This window comes from Strongylocentrotus purpuratus, unplaced genomic scaffold (assembly GCF_000002235.5).
Source record: "Strongylocentrotus purpuratus isolate Spur 01 unplaced genomic scaffold, Spur_5.0 spur5_scaffold_18, whole genome shotgun sequence".
NCBI lineage: Eukaryota > Metazoa > Echinodermata > Echinoidea > Camarodonta > Strongylocentrotidae > Strongylocentrotus > Strongylocentrotus purpuratus.
Window position 1 is genome coordinate 17,302,999 of NW_022145603.1, and position 27,513 is coordinate 17,330,511.

Below are 27,513 nucleotides of genomic sequence, written 5' to 3' on the forward strand. Positions count from 1 at the left end.
TTACAGTAACAGCTTGTAACATAGTTTTTAATATTTTTTTTCTCTGTTTTTCCATGTGTGTGAAATATGCCACGGTCAGACATAGACCATTGGAAATATCAAATACTTCTTATAAAGTCACCTCAGGTTAATCCTACAGCAAAATCATCCTGTGAAAAAGTGTAATTCAACTGTATTTCTACAACATACTAATTATGTACTGTGACAGTGAAGCAATTGATACCATCTCAAGTATAAATACACCTTTCTCTGTGAAAGAGGTGAACATTTCTGAAAACAATTACGATTATGAGCAATTTTTAATTTTTTTTCTCCAAGTTTCAAACTCAGCTTTACAATAAGAATATTCACAAACAATTTACACAAAATACCATCCACATTCATAATGAAAACATTCATATTTTTGTTGTTTTTTTCCTTCATGCAAAGCATTTGTACGGCAATAGAGTCACCATTTCTTTTAGAATATATTTAGTCAGAAATTTACAGTAGAAAAACAATTCTTGTAACGTCACAAACTTGTTCCATAGTACCATTCAAACAATTCACTCTTCTACCCTATAACCTTAGCTATGGACCTCTTTTTATTACAAGCAAGCTATGACCTATGACCTGTCTCTGGTAATAAAAAGGTCAAAGTTCAATTTGTACTCGTACTACACAAGAAAAAATATCCTTGCAAAAACATGGGGTGGAAGATAATATCTCGGATCATTTTAGGATACAAAAAAGCTTTGAAAATGCCGGATGAATGTTATAATTTATTTACAATAGGAAGTGATACTTGTCTTTGTCACTGAGCAAGTGAGCATTTAAAGGCCAAGTGCACTCACAAACTAATAACCAAATTGGCAGTTTGTGTAGTGGTTTCCATTGTTCTATAGTTTTACAAACTTTTTCAAAAATGCATAACTTTCTTATTAGTTATCCGATTTTGCTCAAACTTGTTTTGATTGGTTTGTCTGATTTTTCTGCTTCTATTGAAAGTAAGTTATTTTTGGAGTGGACTTGTACTTTAAAACTGGCACTGGCATCCCTGAAAATAAGTGTGATTGCTGAAATGTCCACTCTACATGTACAATGTTTGGTACAGCCAAATTTGGGAACAGAATCGAATTCTGGCCAGCCTCAACATTTAGATAAGGGAAGGTTTGCATGTGCCCCAAAGACAATGCTCTTTAGGGGTGAAAACAAGCATTTTATCACAAATTAAACCTGATATTAATAATGATGAAGAGTGATAAACATGTTTAGTATTCTCAAAGTTATCTGATCACCATTTCAAAGAAATGTTCTGTCCCAAGGTACACATGACAAAATTCTTCCGTATTTTGAAAATTATTTCATCTTTTTGTTAATAGTAAATGATTGCATTTGTCATAATAACTTTTCAATTGCAGCTTTTCATTTTCCCCCTCTAAATTTTTCAATGTAAGCATCACCTATGCATAGCCACTAACCAATATTGTGCCAAAAGCTTAGATCGGTTATGAATTTATGACAATAGGCCATTTCCATAATGTAATCAAATGTAAAGCAGAAGTCTTTGTTAAGTGCCGCATTACAAATTATTTCATTCAACAGTTACAAATAAATGATTTTCAATAGTCAGAATGCAAATTGCATAGCGAACATTAGATGTTGTTATGTATTTGTCCCTAATAACAAATTATTTCATTCTCCAGTTACAAATAAATGATTTTTCAATAGCGGGATGCAAATTGCATACCTACATTAGTTGTTGCTATGTATTTGTCCCTAAAATAAAATGTTCAGAACGCGATAAGAAGACTCTGCCAACCTTTAACTGATTATCACCTAGGAAAGACTTACAAAAGAACCTATTACAGAAAGTATAAGTGCGTGTATGTCACATGAGCCTGTTTTAACTCATTAGCTCCGAACCCAAACACACACAAGAGCCCACACACATGTAACAAAATCTAAACATCAGGTTTAAATGTGGATGATCCACAACTAATGCTACGGTCATGAAGGTTTGTATGAACGATAACTTCGTACGAATCACAGTTTTTCGATTGTCTTCACGAATTTCCATTGTCTGAAAATCGTTCGTACGGCGTTCGTAATGGCATTTGTGACAGAGGCTTTAGACATAAGATCATGGCAGACATTCATGTATGATAACCTATCATTTAATAATAAACCTAAACAAGAGTAGAGGCTGAAATTACTGTGGTTCTCTCAATAGCAGACCTTGCAGGAAGGTCTAATCCCCCCTGGCAAAACTATTGCAGACGGGCTTTAAATAAACATTTGCAAGTGCCTCCATTCAACCAAAGTATCGGTTCAGCTTCGAAACGTTCATTACTACTAGCGGGGTAACCATCAATTCTATTTTTACTCTAGGTATCCCTTCGTTGAAAGAGTTAATAACTCGGCTATTACCTGTGTTCCAACATCTCAAGAAACGTGCCTGAATTTAATATTCTCTGTGAAACACACATAATTTCCGATCAACAATGTCCCATGAATACACAAAACAACTAGAATATAACAGCAGCAATCTGAAGAAATATTTCAACAAATTCCACAAAAATTTGGTTGAAAAGACATTAAAACGGTTTACATCATGAAGAGAATGTAGGGTTGCTACTAATTGTTTCCGAACTTCTCCTTGCATCCTGCAGAATTTTAATGCACCAAGTCATAAAATGGAACCTCGTATTACAAAAACAGAACCTAATTTACAACCAGAAAATAATGTACAGCACTACACGTACAAAAAAGATGATTATTCGAAAGTACTTTTGGATTTCAGACATATCAGCCCAAATTCACAAAGGAGGTTTGTCGACGAACCTAGGCTATGTACGTCATGACGTGTTTTGACTTGTTTTATGGTTTGTAAAAACGCATCAAAACAAACCTAGGTTTGTCGACAAACCTCCTTTGTGAATTGGGCCTTCATCTTTTTTTCACATTGATGAACAGGTGCAGTTAGAAATAAAGACTTTTCAATAATTGGTCTCCCTTTGTATGAATGATATATTTTTGGAAATAATACGCAGCTGCTTGCAAAATGGAGAAAGAAAAAGTGCTTTTGCTTCGGGACAAAAGCAATGGTACCACTTCTCATAAGAAGCACTTGCAATTTGACGGAATAACAGATTTATCATCCAGTAACCATGACGATAGTACACTATCACTCCATGATTGACTAGAAGCTAATAAGAAAATAATAATAATTTTATATAGCGCTTATTACAAATGTCCAACATTAAACGGCATATTCTTCTCAAACCATTACATGAACTAAAAAGATTTGCCTTTTAGTTACCAAACGTTGCCTCTTTGTATTAGATCACGTCAAAAGCTGTAAAAAGGTGGAAAATATGATAAAAACTGTTCCGTCCTTTATCTTCTTTCAAATTTGACAATAATCTAAGGGAAATGGTGAAACACCAATGTGTGATATTCCTGCCATAGTCTTAAGTTAATGGCGGGTGCACATCGGTCTAGTGAAAGTCTGTAGGTCCAACTTTCAGAGAAATAATTGCAATGTAAACTTACAGCTTTTTAAACTTGCATTTTGTATCCTTATTTCAAATTTTACATGCTGCATTGGTGAAGCACCAAAGTGTGATATTCCTTCCATAGTCTAAGTTAATGGTGGGTGGACATCAGTTTGGTGACAGTCTGTAGGTCAAACTTTCATAGAAATAATTGCAATATAAACTTACAGCTTTTTAAACTTGCAATTTGTATCCTTATTTCAAATTTTACATTCCGCAATGGTGAAGCACCAAAGTGTGATATTCCTGCCATAGTCTAAGTTAATGGCGGGGGTAAATCGGTTAGGACAAAGTCTGTAGGTCCAACTTTCAGAGAAATAATTGCAACATTAAATGTCAGCTTTTAAATATGTTTTAACAGTTGATAGATGAGTTACAACAAAAGAAGAAGAAGAAAAGGTTGTCCGAAATGCGTAGCCAGCGGTAGATTCCCAGTGTTCCTTTTCAGTCTCGATCAATCAAACTGGGACCCATTTCACAAAGTCTTTTTTTCAATAATAAATGACAAAAATCAGTGACAAATCTGCTGATAACCAATCAGAATCAAGGATTTCAGTAGCTTATTACAAAAAAATGTCATTTGTCACTGATGATAAGTTTTGTGAAACGGCCCCCTGGACTCGCTTTGCTCCAATACAACGAGTCCCACATGGTAAGGTGACATTGCGCTTCATTCCGACGCCTCATGTATGCTCCCAAGGCATGATGGGTAAGACGAGGTACGAGAGAGGGCGCCATTCTACTGCTGGTTACATTCAGGTGGCTTCTGACCATCCTAAGTGAAGATGAGAGACAGAAGGAAGATGAAAATGAATACATGAAGAAGAAGAAGAGTAGGGAAGGGAAAGACAGACAATAGCAGGGAAGGGAAAGACAGACAACAGCAAGGAAGGAAAGGTGAAGTGAAAATGAGAGACAGAAGGAAGATGAAAATGAAGAAATGAAAAAGAAGAAGAGCAGGGAAGGGAAAGACAAACAACAGCAAGGAAGGAAAGGTGTAGTAAAGATGAGAGACAGAAGGACAATGAAAATGAATAAATGAAAAAGAAGAAGAGCAAGGGAGGGAAAGAAGAAGTAAAGATGAGAGACAGAAGGAAGATGAAAATGAATAAATGAAAAAGAAGAAGAGCAAGGGAGGGAAAGAAGAAGTAAAGATGAGAGACAGAAGGAAGATGAAAATGAATAAATGAAAAAGAAGAACAGGGGAGGGAAAGACAGACAACAGCAAGGAAGGAAACGTGAAGATGAGAGACGGAAGGAAACGTGAAGATGAGAGACGGAAGGAAATGTGAAGATGAGAGACAGAAGGAAGATGAAAATGAATAAATGAAAAAGAAGAAGAGTGGGGGAGGGAAAGAAGAAGTAAAGATGAGAGACAGAAGGAAGATGAAAATGAATAAATGTAAAAGAAGAACAGGGAAGGGAAAGACAGACAACAGCAAGGAAGGAAACGTGAAGATGAGAGACAGAAGGAAGATGAAAATGAATAAGTGAAAAAGAAGAAGAGCAGGGAAGGGAAAGAAGAAGTGAAGATGAGAGAAAGAATTAAGATGAAAATGAATAAATGAAAAAGAAGAAGAGGGGAGGGAAAGACAGACAACAGCAAGGAAGGAAAGGTGTTGTGAAGATGAGAGACAGAAGGAAGATGAAAAGACAGACAACAGCAATGAAGGAAAGGTGTGATGGTCAGGGATAATAGAAGGTGGGAGAAAGAAAGACAAATGAAACGAAAGGGAGAGAATTAATGTGAATAGATGGATAGCAAAAATGTTTGACAACAGAGGGAAGAAAAGATAAGGAATGGATATAAAAAGTGAACAAATAGGAACACGGGAGTTGCAAGGATGGGGAAAAAAATCATGCAAACATTTAATGAAACATGCACACATATTTTCATTGACATATTAAAGTAATACAAGTAACCATGTAGAGCGGGATGTTAGTAGTTGAAAAGGCTTCTATGGATAAAAATAAAATACAAGACCCCAAAACAAAATAAACAAACAATAACAGATTTTTTTTGAAGGGGAATGTCTGGTAATTGCAATGATTCAAAGTTGTTGATTGGATATACGTTGAACACATACATGGTTAAATTTGCCACGGAGTGCCCTGCCCGCTTTAAGCAACCAGCCCTGAATCATCTCCTTTGCACACACAAAAAAAGGCAATTTTAAAACGTTGAAAAAAAAAAAGGGCGATTTTAAAACGTTCACCAAAAAAAAAGGTGATTTTAAAACGTAAACAAAAAAAACAAGGCGATTCTAAAACATTTTTTTTTTAAAGGTAAATTTTAAAATGTCTTCTTCTAAAAGGCGATTTTTAAAATGTTTTAAAAAAAAATGTGTAGAAGTCAAATGACATACGAGAGTGGATAACCTTTGAACTAGTAATAAAATGATAGAATGTTGGAAGGGAATGTTTTGTACACACCTTTCCAGGTTCAAAGTCTGGATCGTTATCATCTTCCTCATCACCTTCCTCTCCTTCCTGGTCATCCTCCTCAGCTTCCTCTTCATACTAGATACAGAGAGGGGGAGATAGAGAGAGAGAGGGGGAGGGAGAGAGAGGGGGAGGGAGAGAGAGGGGGAGGGAGAGAGAGGGGGAGAGAGATAGAGAGGGGGTGGGGGGGGGGGGAGAGAGAGAGGGGGAGAGAGGGAGATAGAGAGAGAGAGAGAGATAGAGATAGAGAGAGAGAGATAGAGATAGAGAGAGAGAGATAGAGATAGAGATAGAGAGATAGAGAGATAGAGAGGGGGGAGAGAGAGAGAGAGAGAGAGGGAGAGAGAGATAGAGAGAGGGGGGGGGGAGAGATATAGAGATAGAGAGAGAGATAGAGAGATAGAGAAACAGACAAGAGAGAGAGGGGCAAAGAGAGAGGGAGAGAGAGATAGAGAGAGAGGGGGGGGGGAGAGATATAGAGATAGAGATAGAGAGATAGAGAGATAGAGAAACAGACAAGAGAGACGGGCAAAAAGAGAAAGAGATAGAGAGACAAGAGAGAGAAAGAGTGACAGATTGCAGAAGAAAATTTGAAAAAAATAGAAGAAAAGAGAGAGAGAGAGAATAAAAAATGTAGATGTGAACAAAACAATATTGAATACAATGGTTAATAAAATGCAAATTTGTTTGTACAGCCCCAGGCTATCGAAATGTACTAAAAAGTTGAGATTAAGAGCAGGGGTATATTATTTGACCTGTCTCACCAACGAGACCAACACCTGATCGAACAAACAATAATATTACAATACCACAATTATCCAGGTAGCGGCCGGTTTGGGCCTGTGACTGAGATATACAGGTCAATACACTTTTTAAATAACCTGAAAGTGAATATCAGTATAAATATATTTATTTTGCTCTCTGTGGAGAGATTATGAAGGATCATACACAATCCTCTTGGTTTGGTTTTAAGTAGCATTGATGAAAGGCTGACTTAAGTTGTTTTGTTTTCTTCCTTTCCTTCTGTGGGAATCCAAACAACCATCAAGTGTTAGAATGAATAGCAGATAGTGCTGAAGGCAAGGGAAGAATAAACATTCAAATTCATCTTAGAGGCTAACAGATATGAAACCATTTTATCTCTTCGGAAAAAACATGAAAAAAAGAAGAAAAGGCTGAATTATAGAGAAAACAGATTTTTGGCTCACTAAATTTTTCAACTGACTTCTATATATTAAGGATGCATGCTATGTACACACAAATTGGGTAGCATGCTATGGTGAGAGATGGGACCATTCTTAAAGGTAAAGACCAGTATTGGAAACGCCCCAATTTCAAAAAATGAAATGGAAGCTTTCATTACCAATCATGTGAAAGAATATGTTTTGACTAATACATGATGATAAAAAAAATTGCCGGGAAACCGCCTACTAATTCATATATTTGGTAAATGTGTTTCTCTCATGGTCTGTGAGAGATATAGGGTAGTTCCATATACATCTTTCTGTGTATAGTGCTTGTAACTTTACGAAGAATGGGCCAAATTTCTTATCATTTTGATGATTCCAGAACCTTGCAGATGCTAGATGCTAGATGATCAACCTTTTCTGATCGATTCCACAACGTTTCTTTCACAATGCAATCGCATGACCATAACTGGTCTTTACCTTTAATATCAATAATACATATATCTACACAGATCTAACTATCTCTACTTAGCATACCGGCCAACATTTCAATGCAAAATTTAGTCATTATGTGTAATTTTAACAGAAGCTTCGACATTCCTCCAAAATAGGAATAGTTAGCAGCTATGACTTAGTGGCGTAGCATTGGTCAAGGCATTACGACGGTACTGATTCTATGATGGTTGCACTGGTCCTACTTGGTCAAGGCATTATGAATTGGTCCAATCATCCTTTTTTCTCATTCGTTACCCCCTCTCTCTTTTCTTTTCTCGTTATCATGTGACTGGAGGAGGGGGCACACCCCTGCGCTACGCCACTGTCTCTATCTAAACCTGTCAATAGACGACATACAACGGATGGACAAATACAGCATGATGGACAAATACAGCATGACATACAGCTAGCAGACCTGCCAACCTCTGGAGTTCAAAAACTGTATTCTTTAATCCCCAAAGTTGTGTTTTACTGACAAAAGTTGTATTCTTAAAAATAAACATGGACTGTTACGGGGATCAATGTGTCTTACATTTCCTACATACAGGAACAATTTTTTTTTATGGATAATTTGTTGAATATGCATGATTTTGTCACGACTGTTGGGTTCGATGAACCAATGAACATCCCCAAATTGGCGATGTGAGATGATAGTAGGATACTTTACAGAACAGAATGAGCATTTTGCCACTGAAAATGGCTAACACACAACAGAAATATTTAAAAAATCTTTAAAAAAAAAAAAAAAAAAATCATTTTTTAAAAAAAATAGAAAATCGTACTGTCGTATTTGCTTCTAAAAATTGTACGAATACGACTAATCGTACTGGTTGGCAGGTCTGAACTAGGGCACATGGGCTTTGTTGGTTTGGCTAAGTGACATACCTTACATGTAGCAGTCTTATTGATGAACTGTAGCAAGGATTAGAAGTTTAGTATAGTTAGAAAGCTGAGGGATTCAACTCTAATACCACTACAAACTAAAGCATGGAAGTGAAAGTACTAAGAAATTACTAATTCATGTGGAGCTGTCAACACACAGTTGTTGAATAAGGCAAGACAGTCCCCCCAATGACTTAGAATTGCGATTTTTTTCTTCTTCTTCTTCATCTCCTGGCATCTAACATTGTACCAGGACTGCTGTTTTCTGGCATTTTCCAGACATTATAAAGCTTTAGTCTCACACAATGAAGCATACACGATGAGTCGAAAGGACTACCATAGCACAGAAACAATCCTATTTCATCATCATTATTTTCTTTTATTATTGATTTATTTACTTATTTATTCATTTTCATTAAAATCCATTAATTTATTATTGTTATTAATATTCATTTTTTATTTTTCGAGAGGGGGGGGGGGGGGTAGGAATTGTAAGCGGTACATCCTTAGCAGAATTCACATTAAGCCACAATACATCTTGTGCAGACACAATTTTATTTGAACGAAGCAAATAATGTGCATTTTAAAAGTCTCCATTAGGAGTTCATTATCAACGTTAGTAATATCAAACTTTGAAAAAAAGACATAAGCTTTTACCTTCAACATAAAATATAAACTTTTAACTTATGAGTGCATAAACTCTTAAATGATTATTACAGCTCCTTATCAAAGCAGAAATTGCTACACATCTGCCAAAGGGGTAGTACTCGACCCGATAATTGAGTATAAAAGTTAAATTAAAAAAGAAGAGACAAGAAAAGCTTGGCATTGCACAGTACAGATTTAACACGAGTGAGAGATGATGACGGTCAAACGGGTAAGAAGCTAAGCATACACTATGGACATGACAGACAAAGAAAGAGGACAAAATATACAGTTCCCCATTCTACCCTCAACAATTGCTGTGGTAGACAAAGGAACATCCCTTCACTGCTACTATGTAAAAATGTGTAGAACAGGTGAATATGCATGTGACTGGTTTTAAGTCATCGGGCTGTGGTTAAAAGAAAACCTTGATGACTCAGGCGTACTACATGTATAACCCCATTTTTGAATGGAACAACCCATTGCTTCTACGCACACAATCCAACCTGGACTGTTCCATATTGATAAATAGGGGTGTTTACCTCATCTTCAATGGCCTCGGGCTGTGGTTAAAAGAAAACCTTGATGACTGGGCGTACTATAACCCCATTTTTGAATGGAACTACCAATTGTTTCTACACACACAATCCAACCTGGACACTTCCATATTGATAAATAGGGGTGTTTACCTCATCATCTTCAATGGTCTCGGGCCGTGGTTGAAAGAAAACCAAGTTAATGACTCGAGCGTACTATAACCCCATATTTGAATGGAACAACCCATTGCTTCTACGCACACAATCCAACCTGGACTCTTCCATATTAATAAATAGGGGTGTTTACCTCATCATCTTCGATGGCCTCTCCTGTGAAGTACAGGACTGCTCGAGGGATAATCCGCTCTCTGATCAGGTGACCAATCTCAAAATCTGCACTTAGTAATGCTTCAGTCTCCTCATCCTATCAAAAAAAAGAAGAAAAAAAGAAGTGAAGAAAAAAGAAAAGAAGTATTAGAAAAATTGAAAATTGTTTACTAATTAACTGTAATAAGTGTAATCCCCAAACTTCTGATGGAAATTATACCCAAAGGCTTAACACAGAGAACGGGTTAAGATTATCGTACAAATAACAAGCCTTAAAGATGCTATGTCCCTTTTGCAGCCAACATCAAATTCTGTAGAACTTTGCAGGAATTATGAATATGTCATGTTTGTCCTATCTGTGAAATTTAAACGTTAGCAGTGTCCTAATATTCAATTATGCAAGGAAACCTGTTTACTTGCTAGACTTCACTGTCAGACTCTATTGAGTGACTGACTGGCTTTTTTCTTCTTTGGTAAAACGAGCTGTAAAGGGGACATAAGCATTTGTCTACATCAATAACCCACTTCTTGTGATGACCAAAATTAAATTGATTGAATCTTTGCGCAGCATAGAACGTTCGTACAACCTTTTGGTACAATGGTCCGAAAATCAGACTATTACTTACTGGCTCTATAGCTCTTAAGTCAATTCAACAACTAATAGTCGTTATTTTCCCACTTGAAGACATTTCAAACCGCCCTTTTTTTAGGGAAGTTCTAAAGTAGTATAATGCCATTGGAATTTAACCTTTTCATTTTTTTTGGCCTGCAAATGGGACATAGTACCTTTAATAATGGTCAAAAGTTGTGAGAAAAACAGTTTTTATCTTTAAAAAAACAACAAAATAACATTATCATAAAATGTATCATATATTAATTATCTTCAATATTCCTAAGCACATAAGCTCTAGCAAGAGAAACGAATGTCACTAGCGATATTATTTTCAAAACAATAGTAGTATTAGATGCTGCTTGTAAGTATCGGCTTGTATGGCGATGTAGATATACAGTAGGCTTGCAGGCGCACAATGAAGTGTTTTAGTAGTGTTAACATGTAGAAGGTCTGAGGGTTAACTATCCAATGAGTACGATGAACCATTACCCCCCCACCCCCCCCCCCCCCCCCCCCCCCCACATGAAGGGAAATCCAACCTTGAAAGCAACCTACTCTACAAGAAAGCAGAAAAATTGGGAGAAGTAGACTGATAAAAGTTTGAATGATATCGGACAAAAGGTTGTAATCACTGCGTGTACGGTCAGGGCTTAAATTAATCCAAGGCCACCAAGGCCATGGCCGTGGATGCCCTTTTGATTGGCCTCAATGCCCTTTTGATTGGCCTCAATGCCCCTCTCATTGGCCTTGGAGATTTTTTGTGCCCTTTCCAATTCTTCCTATTTGTGCTGTAATATAGGAATGTGCCCTACAGAAAAGTGGCCTAGCCCTAATTTATTGAAATTTAAGGCATGTAGGGGATTTTTAAAATTGGCTGAATCAGTGATGTCTCTGTGATGTAGTTGTGGACGACTTTCCAATTTGTTCCAACACACAAAATAACTAAAATATCTTTCTTTTTTCTTAAAAATGTACATGAATCTGGAGAATCGTTTATTTTTTAGAGTTCTATAACACTAATATGGTATCCATAATACATTTTGAGTAGAGTCCCAAAGGAGAAAAACACAAATTAATGATGTTTTTGTACACAACAGGAGAGTTATCCTTGACTACAGGAATTGCCAATTTGAAATTCACATAGATTTACTGATCTCTTATTTCAAACATCCATAACTTTCTTATCATTGGTCCGATTTATTTCAAACTTTTGATATTCTGTTTGTCTCATTTTTCTGCTTTCATACAAATCAACTAATTACAAAGGTTGGATAGCCCTTCAATAAAAAGAAAGAAAAAAAAATCATGCCATACAGCACCAATGGCTTGAATTCTCAAAGGAGGTTTAGATTTAACCCACGGTTTAAAGGGGAAGTCCACCCTGAAATTAAGTTAGTTTTAATAGGAGTAGAAAAATGAGAGAAACAAGTCAGTGAAAGTTTGAGCAAATTCCGATTAAAAATAAGGAAGTTAGGATTTTTTAAGTCGTGATCAATCAAACACAAATTGGCAACTCTATGACGTATCATGCGAGCTAAACTTCCATTTGCTCAGTACTAAAAAAATCTAAAATTTTCATTTTCCCTCAAGAAAAATTTCAACCATACATGCACCCTAAATATAATAATTGCAAATATGTTTCTATACTCCCCCTGCAAGGAAAAAATATATATTCCGTCATCAATAACGAAGAAAACATGATTTTATGGAATATTATGCACAAAGCAATTGAAGGAGAGCTTGTATAATAAGTCACAGAGTTGCCAATTTGTATTTGATTGATCACAACTTCAATAATTCATAACTTTCTTATTTTCATTCAGAATTTGCTCAAACTTTCACTCACCTGATTTTCTTATTATTCCGCCTCTATCGAAACAAACTTATTTTGGGGGTGGACTTTCCCTTTAAACCCTCATTTACATAACCCATGGTTTAAAAATTTGCGCAAAATAAGCGTACCTTGCCTTGCGCGCGTCTAATAGTGGACCTCTGACTTCTGTCAAGCCTATTTTAAACCATGGGTTATGTAAATGAAGGTTTAAACCATGGGTTGAATCTAAACCTCCTTTGTGAATTCGGGCCAAAAGTGTTTCTCAATGCCTTTACAATATTAACAATCCCCTAAAATAAAGTTAGAACTCTGGTACAACATTATTTTTGGTAAGGTTTCTGGGAATTTATAATAACGTGTGTCATGTCAAAGAAACAATAACCCCAACATAATACATTGTCGTTTGGTTATTTAAATGAGAACAAAATTAAGAAAAATAATGAGGGAAAACATAAAAAAAATTGTTGTAGCAGTTTTATATGGACTATTACCTCTTCAATTTCTCCATCCTGTACGAAAGAAACAATATTTCTAGTTATAAATATTGGTATTGATTTGATAATTAAACACTGATACAAATGGATCTCTAGACCTCAATGTCATCACTAAATGATGATGCATTGTTATTTAAACTAAAGATACTATGTCCCTTTTGCAGCCAACATCAAATTCTGTAAAACTTTGCAGGAATTACGACTATGTCATGTCATGTGAAAGTATGTATTAGCATGAATTGTTTTTATTTACAAACATTTAGCCACTTCCTCACTCCCCCTAAAAATGCAGAAAGGGCATAATTGTAAAACCTACTTTTCAAGCTTGCCTGCATGAAAATAACATTCTAACATTTGTTTTGCATTGAACTCAATGCAAATTTAAAATTTAAAATTTGATTTTCGGGGGCTATTTTGCCCTGAGCCCCCATATATTTTTTCACTGCTACTCGCAACTGAGCTGAGATATCTCTTCATGGGTTCACTCTATGTTTTACGACTAGGTGGCACGAAAAAATTTCAAACAGCATAGGACTACTAGGCATATCATGTGCGCAACAGAGTAAATGAATGCATTTAGCAGATGTGATGCACTGTAGCTGCTGTAAATACAAAAAGTAGCATGATTTTTTGTGCTATCACTAAGGAATAAATCCAGATTTAAAGAGAAGGTTGAGTTCTGGGAAGAGGAAGAAAATATTTGTGAGCGTTATCATTGTATTATGCAAGTGTGGAAGAACATCAGATATAAAATGTTCCCCGAAAAGCATGGCTCTTCAAATGCCTTCATATTCAAAATATGGCACGCAACATCATCAAAATCAGGACGGATTTGTGTGCCACATGTTCGTGTAGTCCCATATACGTCTTTCTGTGTACAGTGCTTGTAACTTTACCAAGACTGGGCCAAATTTATTATCATTTTGATGATTCCAGAACCTTGCAGTAGACACCAATACTTATATGCTAGATGATCAACCTTCTCTGATTGATTCCACACTGTGTCTTTCACAATACAATCGCTTGACCAGAACTCAACTTTATCTTTAATTCTCTATGGCGGTGAAGACGAAAATGCTACAAGTAACCAGAGCCATCTATACACAGAGTTTGGCCAACCTGGTTTCACTGGGTCACAACATGGCGTTTATTCTTTTGTTTTGTGCTTGCCCAACAAAGCAGTCACTATGAACATGACGGACAAAGAAAGAGGTCAAAATATACAGTTCCTCATTCTACCCTCAACAATTGCTGTGGTAGACAAAGGAACATTCCTTTACTGCTATTATGTAAAAATGTGTAGAACAGGTGTCACATGCATATTCACCTGTTCTACACATTTTTACATAATAGCAGTAAAGGGATGTTCCTTTGTCTACCACAGCAATTGTTGAGGGAAGAATGAGGAACTGTATATTTTGTCCTTTTTCTTTGTCCATCATGTTCATATTGAGTTGCCATATTGTTTCCAACTCGAACCGGTTTGGCCAAACTCTCCTTATCAATGGCACTGCAAGTAACAATTCTGGCTGCTGACTTACCACTTCCTCTTCGGGCGCTTTTGGTGGGTTGAAGAAGTTGAAGAAGGAATCCGTCTGGACTGTCTTGGTGACCAGACGTGTCGTACCCCTGCCCTTGTGCTTCTGTTTCTTCTTGATTACTTTCACCGTTACATTCTTGTTCTTCTTCCAGTCAATCTCGCATCTGAAAAATCAAATCAAAAGATGTACAGTCAAACCTGCTTTAGTGACCACCTGTCTACAAAGGCCACATTTATTGTTTCCCTTGAAAAAGGTTTCTCATTTAATCATGTACTAAAGGAACCTGTCTACAAAGGCCACTTTTGTGTTTTCCTTGGGTGGTCGCTAAAGCAGGTTTGAGTGTCTACAAAGACCACCTGTCTACAAGGGCCACATTTATTGTTTCCCTTGAAAATGGTTTCTCATTTAATCATGTACTAAAGGAACCTGTCTACAAAGGCCACTTGTGTTTTCCTTGGGTGGTCGCTAAAGCAGGTTCGAGTGTCTACAAAGACCATCTGTCTACAAGGGCCACATTTGTTGTTTCCCCTGAAAATGGTTTCTCATTTAATCATGTACTAAAGGAACCCGTCTACAATGGCCACTTTTGCGTTTTCCTTGGGTGGTCGCTAAAGCAGGTTTGAGTGTCTACAAGGGCCACATTTGTTGTTTCCCTTGAAAATGGTTTCTCATTTAATCATGTACTAAAGGAACCCGTCTACAATGGCCACTTTTGTGTTTTCCTTGGGTGGTCGCTAAAGCAGGTTTGAGTGTCTACAAAGACCACCTGTCTACAAGGGCCACATTTGTTGTTTCCCTTGAAAATGGTTTCTCATTTAATCATGTACTAAAGGAACCTGTCTACAAAGGCCACTTTTTGTGTTTCCCTTGGGTGGTCGCTAAAGCAGGTTTGACTGTATTAGCAGCCTCTTGTACAGAAAGACCACTAGTCCGAAAGGACATTTTTTCATTTCCCTTGAAAAGCGTTTCGTATCGATTGAGTTCAGAGAGGTGAAAAATAATTTGTGAGCGTTCTCATTGTTATTATGCAAGTGTGGGAGACCATCAGAAAAGAAATGTTCCCTGAAAAGCATGGCTCTTTAAATGCATTCATATTCTAAATATGACAACAGCTTAAAAATTAAGGCCTGATTTATATAACACATGTTTGTGTAGTCCCATATACATCTTTAAGTGTACAGTGCTCGTTACTTCTCCAAGACTGGGCCAAATTTCTAATCATTTTGATGACTCCAGAACCTTGCAGTACACACCAATACTTATATGCTAGATGATCAACTTTCTGATCGATTCCACGTTTCTTTTAAAATGCAATCGCATGACCAGAACTCAACTTTATCTTTAACATTGTTATCTGAATTTGGCCTGTCCTTACCCTTGCGATCCGATGATTTCTGGTCCTTCAAAGCTGAATGGATCACTTTCATCGGGTTCTGCTTTCATCTGATAACTCTTGTTTAGGACGGTGTTTGTGAAATAATCATTGGCAGTAAAAAAGAATTCTAACGTAAAGCCCTGTAAATACACAGAGGAGAGAAAGGGAGGGGGAGAGAGAGGAGGAGAGAGAGAGAGAGATTAGTATATAAGACAAAGATTAGAGTCAAGTTTGGTTTTATCACACCTCTTCTATTACTACATCTTTTCCTCTTCCAAGGAAGCACGAAATCCCTTGAAATTTAGATTTTGTTGATCATTAGGCTATTATATAATCATATAAACTATTCAGATCCTCGGTCATTAAGATTTTACATGTTTGAATGTTTGTATCAGATGCTACAGCAAATTCTTCCAAAATCGGATCATATAGTGTGTGGTGGGCTTAATTTGACCACTGAGCCTTCAACTGCGAAAAGATACCTTACTAAACAGGTATAAAAAGATGCAGGAAGAGTCACCCAACTTAATAAGGGTCAATTTTTTAAAAGAGTACTTATTTTTGCATAAATGAGCTCTGTGACCTTTGACCTCATGACCCCGAAGTCTAATTCCTTCATTGGCTCTGCAAGATACATATATGACCCAAGTTTGGCGGTAATCCATCAATCGGTTCTTGAGATAACGCGATCATGAGAACGGGACGTACATACAGACAACCAGAAAACATAAATACCTCCGGCTATTTTGTAGCAGAGGCATAAAAATTAATTACCAATAATACTCTGCTTGCTACATGAATTCTATTGAATAAAAGAACGTTCTTCACGTCACAATGTAGTGAAAAAATGCTCCCTGTGAGCCGGACTTTACTGTAGAGGTGTTGAGGTCGAGTGGATATGTTACCGGACTGTGGATTACAAGGTCCGCGGTTCAAGTCCCGCCGCGGCTCTAATGTCCTATGGCAAGACATTGATCTACATTTGCCACTCTCCACCCAGGTGTTAAATGGGTACCCGGTAAGATGCGAAAGTTAATGTGGTTGGATTAGCAGGTGGCACTTGTAAAATGGCGACTGGCTGGAATGCTCCCCAGGGGGTGGAACATGTGCACAGAGTGTGTGCGGACAAGTATTGAATCCAATGACCGGGGTAATAGTATATCTGTTAAGCGCTTAGAGACGTTTGCATTAAGCGCTATAAAAGCGGAATACTATCATTATTATTATTATTATTCGACACTAGACCTACCATTTGTGGTCCTTCATGGAATTTGACTCTGATATCATTTAAGTGACTAAGGATTGGTTCATCGTGATCTTGAACCATCTCGCCAAGAATATCAACATTCTTGAAGATTGTCATCCAGAAACCAGGAATGCCCGGCGGTGATTCTAAAACAAATCAAACATTTTATTATTAGAATGTTGTAGCATTTTTAAATCACCTTCAAGGCTTCTAACACGAAATTGACATTTCATAATCAGATTGTAGCTTTTCGAAACACTTATATATTTTTAATCAGCTTATAAGCTTATAAAGAGAAACTTAACATTTTATAATCAGATTCAAACTTTTATGTCACTTCCTAGATTCTCTGACAAACAAAAATCACATTCATGCCAGAAATAACAACATTTTCTTCCAGTATAGGCAATTGGAACTATTTCAACTTTGGGGGGTAAATGGATAAGGCCTCTTTTCTGCTAGCATATTCAGATGACAAATACTATTCATAATTAAAAAAAAAAAAAACGAAACGAAAAATAAAGAAGAAGACTTGTAGCTGTGTGTGACAAAATAAAACTGCAATAAAAACAGAAAACTCACAAATTAAAGACATTCTGCTGCCTCAAATTTTGTGCACATGAAAGTTTCAAGAAAAATAAATCACTTTTAAAGGCAGAATTTACCTTCTTCTTCTCCGTCTGTGACTTTGGCCTTTCCTTTCAGTTCTCCCTGTTAGCAAAACAGAATCAAAATCAAATCTAAATTTACGATTGGCAATAACAATGACATCACCAGCAATAAGCCAGTTCATGGTTGCAGGGTGAGCATGAGCAGATAAAGGTCATTGCAGAATAAATTTTGAAATACACGGAGATGAAATACTGGATACGTGCTCATGAAAGTTATGTAACATTATTCATTCATGCACATTCAATGCACTCCATGATACACAGGTGGAAGTATTCTTTGAAAAGGGGAAACAAAGGCTATTTATATAGCACCTCAATCGCTGTAGGAGTGATTATTTCAAAATGAACAAAGTGGGATCTCTCCATGTGTAAGAGATCTGTGGATATTTGGGGTCATTTGTACCATGTGCTATCTGTAAACTCCCTTATACTGTAGTGGACGGACCTGCCGACCTCTGGAGTTCAAAAACTGTATTCCTTAGTCCCAAAAGTTGTACTTTACTGACAAAAGTTGTATTAAATTTTTTTTTTTTTTAAATGGATCAATGCCTCTTACAGTTCCTACATACAGGAAGAAATTTGTGTATGGATCATTGGTTGAATATGCATGATTTTGTCATGACTGGCAGACCTGCCAACCTCTGGAGTTCAAAAACTGTATTCTTTAATCCCAAAAGTTGTATTCTTAAAAATAAACACGGACTGTTACGCGGATCAATGCCTCTTACAGTTCCTACATACAGGAAGAAATTTTTGTATGGATCATTGGTTGAATATGCATGATCTCGTCATGACTGGTGTGTTTGATGAACCAATGAACATCCCCAAATTGCCCATGTGAGATGCTTGTAGGGTACTATAGAGGACAGAATGGGCATTTTGTCATTGAAAATGGCACACACACACACATTTTTTTTTTTTTTTTTGGGGGGGGGGGGGGGAAATCATTTTTCATTGAGGAAAATCGTAGTCGTATTTACTTCTACAAAATACGATTAAATTGTACTGATTGGCAGGTCTGAGAGGATCATCTTACACATACAGACATACAGAAGATGGCCTTTCACCTTTAACCTCATTATCAAAGCTATAGAAAGTCTTGCTTAAAATATATTTTATCACCTGACGAAGTGTAGCAGCGGCACACGAAACGTCGTGACCTTTCAGATCCCTTGTTGACCATACATTGCGAGACAAACAAATGTCACTAGCGATATTATTTTCGATACTATATCCGCAATGAGTAATATATTTAGCATTATAGAAAGTCATTACGCAATACAGTGCTTTTTATGGAAAGTTCATCGACCTTTGTCACAATAGACCCATTTTCGAACTTGACATGTACCTTCAAAAGATGTACCTGTGGTATAAATTTCACGTTCCTACCTCAAAGCTATGGAAAGTTATTGCTAGTAAAGCATGACTGTTGCCAATGACAACTACTCTGGAAATGGCGATGCCTACATCTTGCTCCCCTATGCAGACGAGACAAAATACTAAATTCAGAGATGCCAACCTCTTGACACAAAAAAAACAGACTGAGTATCCTTTAAAAAAAAAAAAAAAAAAAAATCAGATTTTCACGAAAACTCGACACTACCAATGGCCAGCTGGCCCCTGGCCAGTAAAATTTCAGAAAAATGTGATAGTGGTACGTACGGTCAAGTAAAATGTTTGCTCTTTCATTAAAATTTTAAAAGAAAATTGTAAAGCAAAGTTTTTGTTGGGGTTGCGGGAATTTACTTGTTTCTATGCGATTCCCTGGTTTTTATTGGTATAAAAAAAAAAAATTAAAAAAAAAATTGTTGTTGAAATATCGTATTTTAAGAGGTGATATCGTATTATCGTATTCCACTCTTGTTATCGTACTAAATATGATTAAATCATACTGGTTGGCATCTCTGTAAGTTATAATTTAGGAATAAGATACGGAAAGCTCATAAAACACGGCTCGCCAGAAAACTGGGCTTACCGCTAATGCATTAACCTCTTTCTTCCCTTCTTCCATATCCTCGTCTTCTTCCTCCTCCTCCTCATCATCACTGCTTTCCCATTCACAGTCAGAATCGGTAGGCTCGACCACTCCATTCACGACTTCTCGTCTCTGTCAAAATGAGGTTAAAGACAAAAATTCATTATTATTATTATTTATTTGACCAATCGGAAAACATACAATGAGTATAACAATAAGATAATACATAGAAATTTCATAATACATGCAAACAGCTTTAGGAAAGTGGAGAGAGAGAGAGAGAGAGAGAGAGAGAGGAGGATACAATCTGCTGGTCAGGGGTGACAGAATAATCCATTTTCCTCCGAGTTCAAACAGAAATCCAGACATTTAGTTCTAGTTTCTGAGTGGAGAGTTTGACAGTGATTGAGCTGGGAAACATTTTTACCAACGGTACCATGCCAGCGGCCGGGCGCTCTCCCTGGCACGGTTAAGCGTCGGCCTTGACAGTGCCAGGTGACCGAGAATTTTTTTGTTTTTGTTTGCGGCCGAATATTCGAGTACGATAAATCGTACTCGAGTAGTTGTCAACAGTGCGAGTACTCGAGTATTTGACTACCTGTCGCAGCCCTACGTCAAACCATGTGATCCACTACAACATGATATATCTAAACTAACCATCACTTTACTAGCATCAGAGATTAAATCATTCTCAGCTTACAATCCCTGGGGGGTGTTTCACAAAGATCCTAAGTTGAACTTAACTCTAAGTTGGACTTAAATATTATGGAGAGTCATTTGTAGCCTTAAAATCAAATATATTAAAAAGCAAAATTTCAAGTATTTTTAGACTTTTCATAAATTCCACATCAAGAACATGAAATCTCCTTGATAATAGAAAATATGGATGATTTGAATCAACATGTTATGCCTTTAAATATATTTTTTACAAAATATTTTCAATGATGCTAACTGCTTTCCATAATTGTTAAGTCCAACTTAGGGATAAGTTCGACTTAGGATCTCTGTGAAACACCCCTGGTTCTAAGATAGGTTCTTACCTTGTCATATAGACCGTCGTAAAGCTTGGCGTATTTACACTCAAGAGAATGCACCTCTTCATAGAATTTAGCCTCGAGCTGCGTGTGTTTGACCTGGTAATTCTTCAGGGCTTTTATCCTCCTTTTGACTACTTTGGGAAGGCTGGAATATAATGAGGGACAGAGAGAGAGAGAGAGAGAATGTGAATACGACAACGATATGAAAAGTACAGTAGTCAAGTCAAGACTGTACTCACCCCTGCTATCTATATATCATACAAACTACAGAGAAAATGTCCTGATATTTGGTGAAGAGAGGTACTATAGCTTGGAGATATGATCTAAACTAAGTAAGAAATATTTTAATCCCCAAAGTTGTTTAGCTTTACATTGATTCGGTGAGATGGACACCAGGGAAAAAATTAATATTTATTTTTCGGAGGCTACTTTTCAAGCTTGCCTGCATGAAATTAACACTCTAAAATTTGTTTTGCATTGAACTCTATGCAAATTTACAGAGGCTCTTTTCTGATTTTCGGGGGCTCTTTTGGGCATTTCGGAGGCTAATTTGCCCGAGCCCCCGTGTATTTTTTCACTGATGGACACGAAAATGCGCCTTCATTGTCAGATGCCCTTACGGGGGGGCCATCAAGTATGCTAAAGAGTAACTCAAATATTATTGCGTTAGTTGAGGGACAGCAACTGTCTGATCTGATTTGGATGGCTGCCGCTAGCTAGGATGTAGTACCAATGCTCCAAGAAACCAGGCAAAAGCAATCAGTCTATTGAGCCAAGGTACAAAACATTGGGGGCAGTCTCAGAGATGCCAACCTCTTGACACAAAAAAACAGACTGAGAATTCTAAAAAAAAAAGAATTAAAAAAAGAAGATTTTCACAAAAACTTGACACTACCACTGGCCTTGACACTGTCGGCCCAGGGCCAGTAAAATTTCAGAATTTTTTTTACTGGTAGGTACGGTCAAGTAAAAAGTTAGCTCTTTCATTAAAATTCAATGAGAAATATGTAAAGTAAAGTTTTTGTTGGGGTTGCAGGGTTTACTTGTTCATGTTTCTATGCGATTCAGCAGTTTTTATGGATTAAAAAAAGAAAAAAGAAAAAAGAAGATTTTATCGTACTGGTTGACATCTCTGCAGTCTGCTACATCTGCATGGGGGAGGGTGGGAGGAAGGATTGGGGTAGGGAGGGGGAGGGGGAGGGGGGGAGGGGCTTACTTACCTTTCAATGTATCCACTCCTCTGACCCACTAAACTGTCAAGGTGACCTTGAAGAGCAGCTAAAGCTTTAGGATTCTGCATCACCTGTGATTTCAACTCTGTTGGCATAGAAACAAACATGTCAATCAACTGATATGAGTTTACCCAAGCTATCAAACTACATGTTGATTATTGGTGGTTATTTTACCTGACTGCTAAGAAAGCATAAATGCTTGTAAGTCAGCAACCAGATGGCAGACGGCTTTCTTTTGCTACACTACGTTTTGCTGGAAACAAAAAAAGCCGGAATGCGCAATCTAACATCCAGGCAAAAGGTAGTGTAGCGCAGAGCTGCCAACCTCCAGAACCGAAAATCAGTAATCACAAGGCTCAAAATCAGTAATTTTGGGTATAAATCAGTAATTTCCTATGCGGCGCTATGACTCTAATAAAAACGGCACGCCAACATTGCACAGACACATGATTATCTGACATTTTTGGTGATTTTACTCACACAAAGTTGTTAAATAATGAGTTTCATATCATCACAACACAGTCTTCCAGGAAAAATGGGGGGAAAAAAAAAAATATAAAAAAAAAAAAAAAAAAAAAAAAAAAAAAAAAAAAAATCTTTTTTTTTTTTTTTTTTTTTTAAATCCGTAATTTTAAACAACATTCCGTAATGGTCGTTAATTTCCGTACCAATTACGGGAAATCCGTACTAGTTGGCAGCTCTGGTAGCGCTACGCGACGTTTTGCCGGTCAACCGATGACCATGGGGGACCAATGGTCACTGATTAGGCATTGTTTGCTGTATAGAGGGCACAAGTAGCTACCGTAATTAACGTTGTATAAACCGCCCTCGTGTATTAACCGCACGCCTCTTTTTCGCCCTTAAAAAAAAAAAAAAAAAAAAAAAAAATTTTTTTTTTTTGTTTTTGTTTTTTTGGTCGACTTTTTTTGCCGACTCTGTCGGCAGCAACTTCCAGCAAGCCTGGTCCGTGTTAAAAAACCCACGCGGGAAGGCCTTTCATTTAACTACGAGGTGCAGCTGAATGTGTAAGATCATTAATTAAATTAAAAAACAGTAGAGGACCTAGGATAGAACCTTGTGGTACACCATGTAATAGAAGAAAAATTGGAGGAATTATTATTATAGACTACATATTGAGATTACAGACAAATTTGACAGACAAATTTGAGTGTTTTTCTAGTTTCCGAGTGGTGAGTCAACACACCGATTACTGAGCTGGGAGACATTGCCAGGCATAGCGCCAGGTGGAGGGGCAAAAATCGAAACTTAATTTTTTTTTTTTTTTGGTGTACAGTGTATAAACTGCACCCCCGACTTTGAATTTTTTTCGGCGGCAAAAAGGTGCGGTTTATATACCGTTAATTACGGTATAAGTAGTGCAGTGGGGCTTTAAAAGACATGTACATGTACATATCCCGGCCCCCCACTCAGTGTTATTTAGGGTACGCTTATGCATGTTCCCTCCTTTTGAAAACACCCCCTAAGTCCGGTGTTTAAAGTCAATACCTGCCAGGTTTGTTTGTACTACGAGCCGGACTTTGGTGTGTGAAAAGTACCCCTTTACCGGACATTTTGGGAACATGCATGCGGTCCCTCCGACCCCAAAGTGGAGGGGCCGGGGTACATATATCAGAGATTGATTTACCTGACAGCGCTATAGCATCAGGTGAGTTGATCTTCTGAGCGGTGGATGTATCAATGACCTCTAACCCTTCCAGGTCTTGGCCGTCTCCTTGTGGTCCTGGATCCATGTCTAAGACTGTGTCTCCAGCTGCTGCCTGATCTCTACATAATACAAACATACAACACAGTTACATGTAGTTAGGCAATTAAAAAATATATACATGTATAGCGTCCCTGCCCGCTTCCCTTTTTTTGTTGAAATTTTTTTTGGATTTTTTTTTAAAGAAAAAAAAGAAGAAAAACACTGCTAAATTGGATCTATTTCTGATTTTAAAAAAAAATGACAATAATTACGGCTACCATCTTGAAAAATGGGCTGACTGTCAGGCCATTTTGTAGAAAGAAAAGAAGAAAAAAGGGCCTCCTCCTTCCTATTTTTGAAAAAAGGCAGGACACTAAACATGTTTTTTTTTTTTTTTTGCCTAATGGTCAGGTGTCACTAGGTATGTCCTCATCAGCTCGAGATTGCCAAATAGCCCGCTATTTCTGATTTGGGAAATAAGCCCAAAGTTACTTATCGCGTCTTTCTCAGCTGGAGACTTGACCTTAAGATATTTTGCCCAGCGTTTGCGCATAGTGCGAGTCTTCCGGCTGGTGAAGACGTACGGGACAAATAGAGGAATAATTTTGCAAACTAGCCCAAGATATCTTGGGATGATTATCTCCACCAAATATCCTGCTAATTGCAACTGCGGGCTGATGGAGACATAAATTAGCTGGATAATTTGCAAAATTACCTTCATAGCAATATAAGGTCCTAATAGAGAACTAGAAATGTCGCCAATAAGAATAAGAGCAATAACCATGCACTTTTGAAGGCATTTGCGGTCTTAACTGTTGCTGAGCTAGCACCATGAGCGTCTTTAAGTTAACACTTTTATTATTATTATTATAAAACAAGAACTCAACTATCATTTTAATGGATGCCAAACTACAAGCTGTATTAATCCTGAATATTAGAACAGCTAATGAAGCCAACAGCAGGCACAGTGCTTAGAAGGGTTTTAACATGTATCAGTGGCATGTATGAATGTTGAAACAACGGGTTTGAAAATCTGTGAAAGGGTCAAATTTAACAGCAGCAAGTTCTAAAATAGAAGCAAATATCATTATCATTCTCAACCCAAATCATTAGTTTTACACTTTGTTTAAAAATCCTTCTAAGAATCAGGCTCTGATTGCACCTTAGAAGCGCAGGGGTGTTCCACAAAGATCCTAAGTTGAACTTATCTCTAAGTTGGACTTAACAATTATGGAAAGCCTTTAGCATCTTTGAAAACAAAATGTCACACTTATTTTATAAGGCATAAAATGTTGATTCAAATCATTCAGATTTTCTATTATCAAGGATATTTTATGTTCTTGATGTGGAATTTATGAAAAGTCTAAAATACTTAAATTTTTGCTTTTGAATATAATTTATTTTTAGGTTACAAAGTACAAATGGCTCTCCATATTTTTAAAGTCCAACTTAGAGTTAAGTTTGACTAATGATCTTTGTGAAACACCCCCCCCCCCCCACAGAGCTGTACCCTTGATGCAAATGTGCATCTAGACTTGTTCCATGCTGCAATTTATTTTAGAATTTTATTTTGTGGACCACTGTGAGCAGGTCTAGACACCAACATGGTCCTTTAAGTTTTAACACAAACCCTGAAAGCTTGGAAATTTAAACAGCAGAAAATGCACAAAGACACTAAAAACTTTAAATTTGAACTCCTGAGCAATACAACAATGGTTTAAAACAGCACTCAAACTTCATAAGAAAGGGAGATAAAGTGAAAGTAGAGGACAAATTCCTCTCCGAAATAAAGTGAAAGTAGAGGACAAATTCCTCTCCGAAATTTATTGACAATGAATAAAAAAACACAATTGTTTGATTCCTTTCCAATATTCAAAAGCCAAAACATGCTTTCTATCTCCTACTCCTTGCCACATGTTTGAACTTTGAAACCTTTTTATGGTTAGTAATCAAATAAAACTCAAATTATTAATGGATATGATTCAACAGCAGGTGAGGAAACAAACAGAACAACCAAACTTTTATTTATTTGTAATCTTACGATATATTTTCACTTGGATTGTCCATGTCCATATCTCTCTCTCTCTCAAGGTGACCTGAATTACATGGCAAATATAAACCAACAATGTGCAAGTTTAATTGTACCTCTTATTTCAATGTTAACTTCAAATTCAACTAGAACAAAAAGTCAATCAAAGCTTCACAGTTTAAGCAAAGCATGATTCAATGGGTTTAATAATTAGAACCTAACTCTTGCTTGAAAGAAGAAAAAAAAGAGACCCTATTTCAGATTTGTGTGTATCATGACATTACGGTAGATGACTTCACACAGGCACACGCCCGCCTACAACCCACCATCGGTATGCACTTGTATTGTGTAGCAGTTTGCTGTGAAACTTGTGAAAAAGTGTAATGTTTTTCCGAAAAATACTCCAAAAATAACAAGAAAATTGACATGAAACAGGTAATCTAATAAACATAACAACTTTTACCTCATGATCTTTATTTGGACATTTGATGAATATTTACTTCATTTTGGGTATGTTTTAGTGGGGTATAGATTCTCTAGACCTATCTATTTCCACTTCGGAGTTACGGGTCAAATTTTGGAGAGGCTTCTGTCTTCTAAACAAGCGCCAAATTTTGGATAGACTTCTGAACTAATGCCAAGTTCTGAACATAATATTAATACTATTCCACATCAACTCAAGCAGTCGAATCAGAGGTCTAATTAGACTAGGCTGTTACTCTCATCTACAGTAAGATGTCTTCATACAGGTCGAAAAAAGTCATGATCATGATACACAAAGATAATGATTCATACATGTATTCTACATTGTAGCTCACGGACGAGATTGCGACGAATGAGCACTGCACAGGCTGCACTGAAAGATTGTGCAATGCATGTGCAAGCCATGCGTCTCCCAAAGCGCGCGCCAGTGCGAATGAATGAATGAATTTGACAGCTGTGGAAAATGCTGTATATTTCAAAATTATACCTCATATCGACATATGGAAGATACGGATGCATAACATGTAAGCAACCTCTACATACCACACTCAGTCCATCACTTGCTAACAATGAAAAACTGTAATTTCGAGACAAACATGAACGACTTACCTGAGAAAAATGCCAATATTGTCTTTCGGTACTCCAAGATGGCGGGTATCAAACATGAAAATTGATTGGCCGGAATATGACGTCAGGTTAATCCAACATCCAATGGGAACACGTGGCTTTTGTTGGCATATTTTGGCGCGGGTGCTGTGCCAAAAACATGTGAGGGCATATGGCATGCATGGAGCTGTCTATAAAATTGGCGATAAAATTACTTGGCCTAGTACAAAATTGTCTCGAAAAGATATACTAGTCCTACAACAGTAACATACGATGAAGTCCCATCTATTATAGTCGATAGATCAAAATAACCATTAGAAACAGGGGCGGCAATCCCGGGGGGGGGGGGGGGGGGAGATCGAGGGCGACGGGCCTAGCTAACCCCCTTCCTGGTAAAACATAGTTTTCTCACGAGTAGCTAGCAAACAAATTGTGCTCTTAACACCCTACCCCCCCCCCATCTTATTCACCGGCTGGCTGAGTCGCCGCAAAATATTTTATGAAAAATAGGCTCCCCCCCCCCCACCTCTTATTCACCGGCGCTGGCTGAGCCGCAACTAAATATCCGTGACTGGGGGATACGTCCCCCCTCCATTTTTCATTCCCCCGCCCCCCCCCCCCT

General features: G+C 37.3%; 1 protein-coding gene across 4 annotated transcripts; it reads right to left on the reverse strand.

The window, feature by feature from the left end:
* Nucleotides 1–27,017, reverse strand: LOC583127 (nucleosome assembly protein 1-like 1). Of its 4 annotated transcripts, XM_030989315.1 has the most exons (14): nt 26,895–26,958; nt 25,815–25,869; nt 23,714–23,853; nt 22,057–22,153; nt 20,840–20,981; nt 19,800–19,931; nt 17,819–17,864; nt 17,157–17,299; nt 15,908–16,047; nt 14,533–14,695; nt 12,989–13,006; nt 10,031–10,147; nt 5,970–6,056; nt 1–4,311 (listed from the first exon to the last, which is right to left on the reverse strand). In XM_030989315.1, exons 2-14 carry the CDS (start codon nt 25,844–25,846, stop codon nt 4,276–4,278), a joined length of 1,293 nt encoding a protein of 430 aa, XP_030845175.1. In that variant the 5' UTR covers nt 25,847–25,869; nt 26,895–26,958; the 3' UTR covers nt 1–4,275. The 4 variants fall into 4 exon arrangements, with proteins under 4 accessions (XP_030845175.1, XP_030845173.1, XP_030845172.1 ...); XM_030989313.1 differs by lacking the exon at nt 25,815–25,869 and having other exon boundaries at nt 1–4,302; nt 26,895–27,017; XM_030989312.1 differs by lacking the exon at nt 25,815–25,869 and having other exon boundaries at nt 26,895–27,017.
* Between the last annotated feature and the right edge of the window lie 496 nt (nt 27,018–27,513).

Excerpts from the sequence above, each read along its gene's own strand:
- LOC583127 (XM_030989312.1), bottom strand. The coding sequence starts at position 26,950 with ATGTTTGATACCCGCCATCTTGGAGTACCGAAAGACAATATTGGCATT. Across the intron at positions 22,154-23,713 it reads TGATGCTATAGCGCTGTCAG|AGTTGAAATCACAGGTGATG; the intron begins GTAAATCAATCT and ends CTATGCCAACAG. Across the intron at positions 19,932-20,839 it reads ACGACGGTCTATATGACAAG|AGACGAGAAGTCGTGAATGG; the intron begins GTAAGAACCTAT and ends TCATTTTGACAG.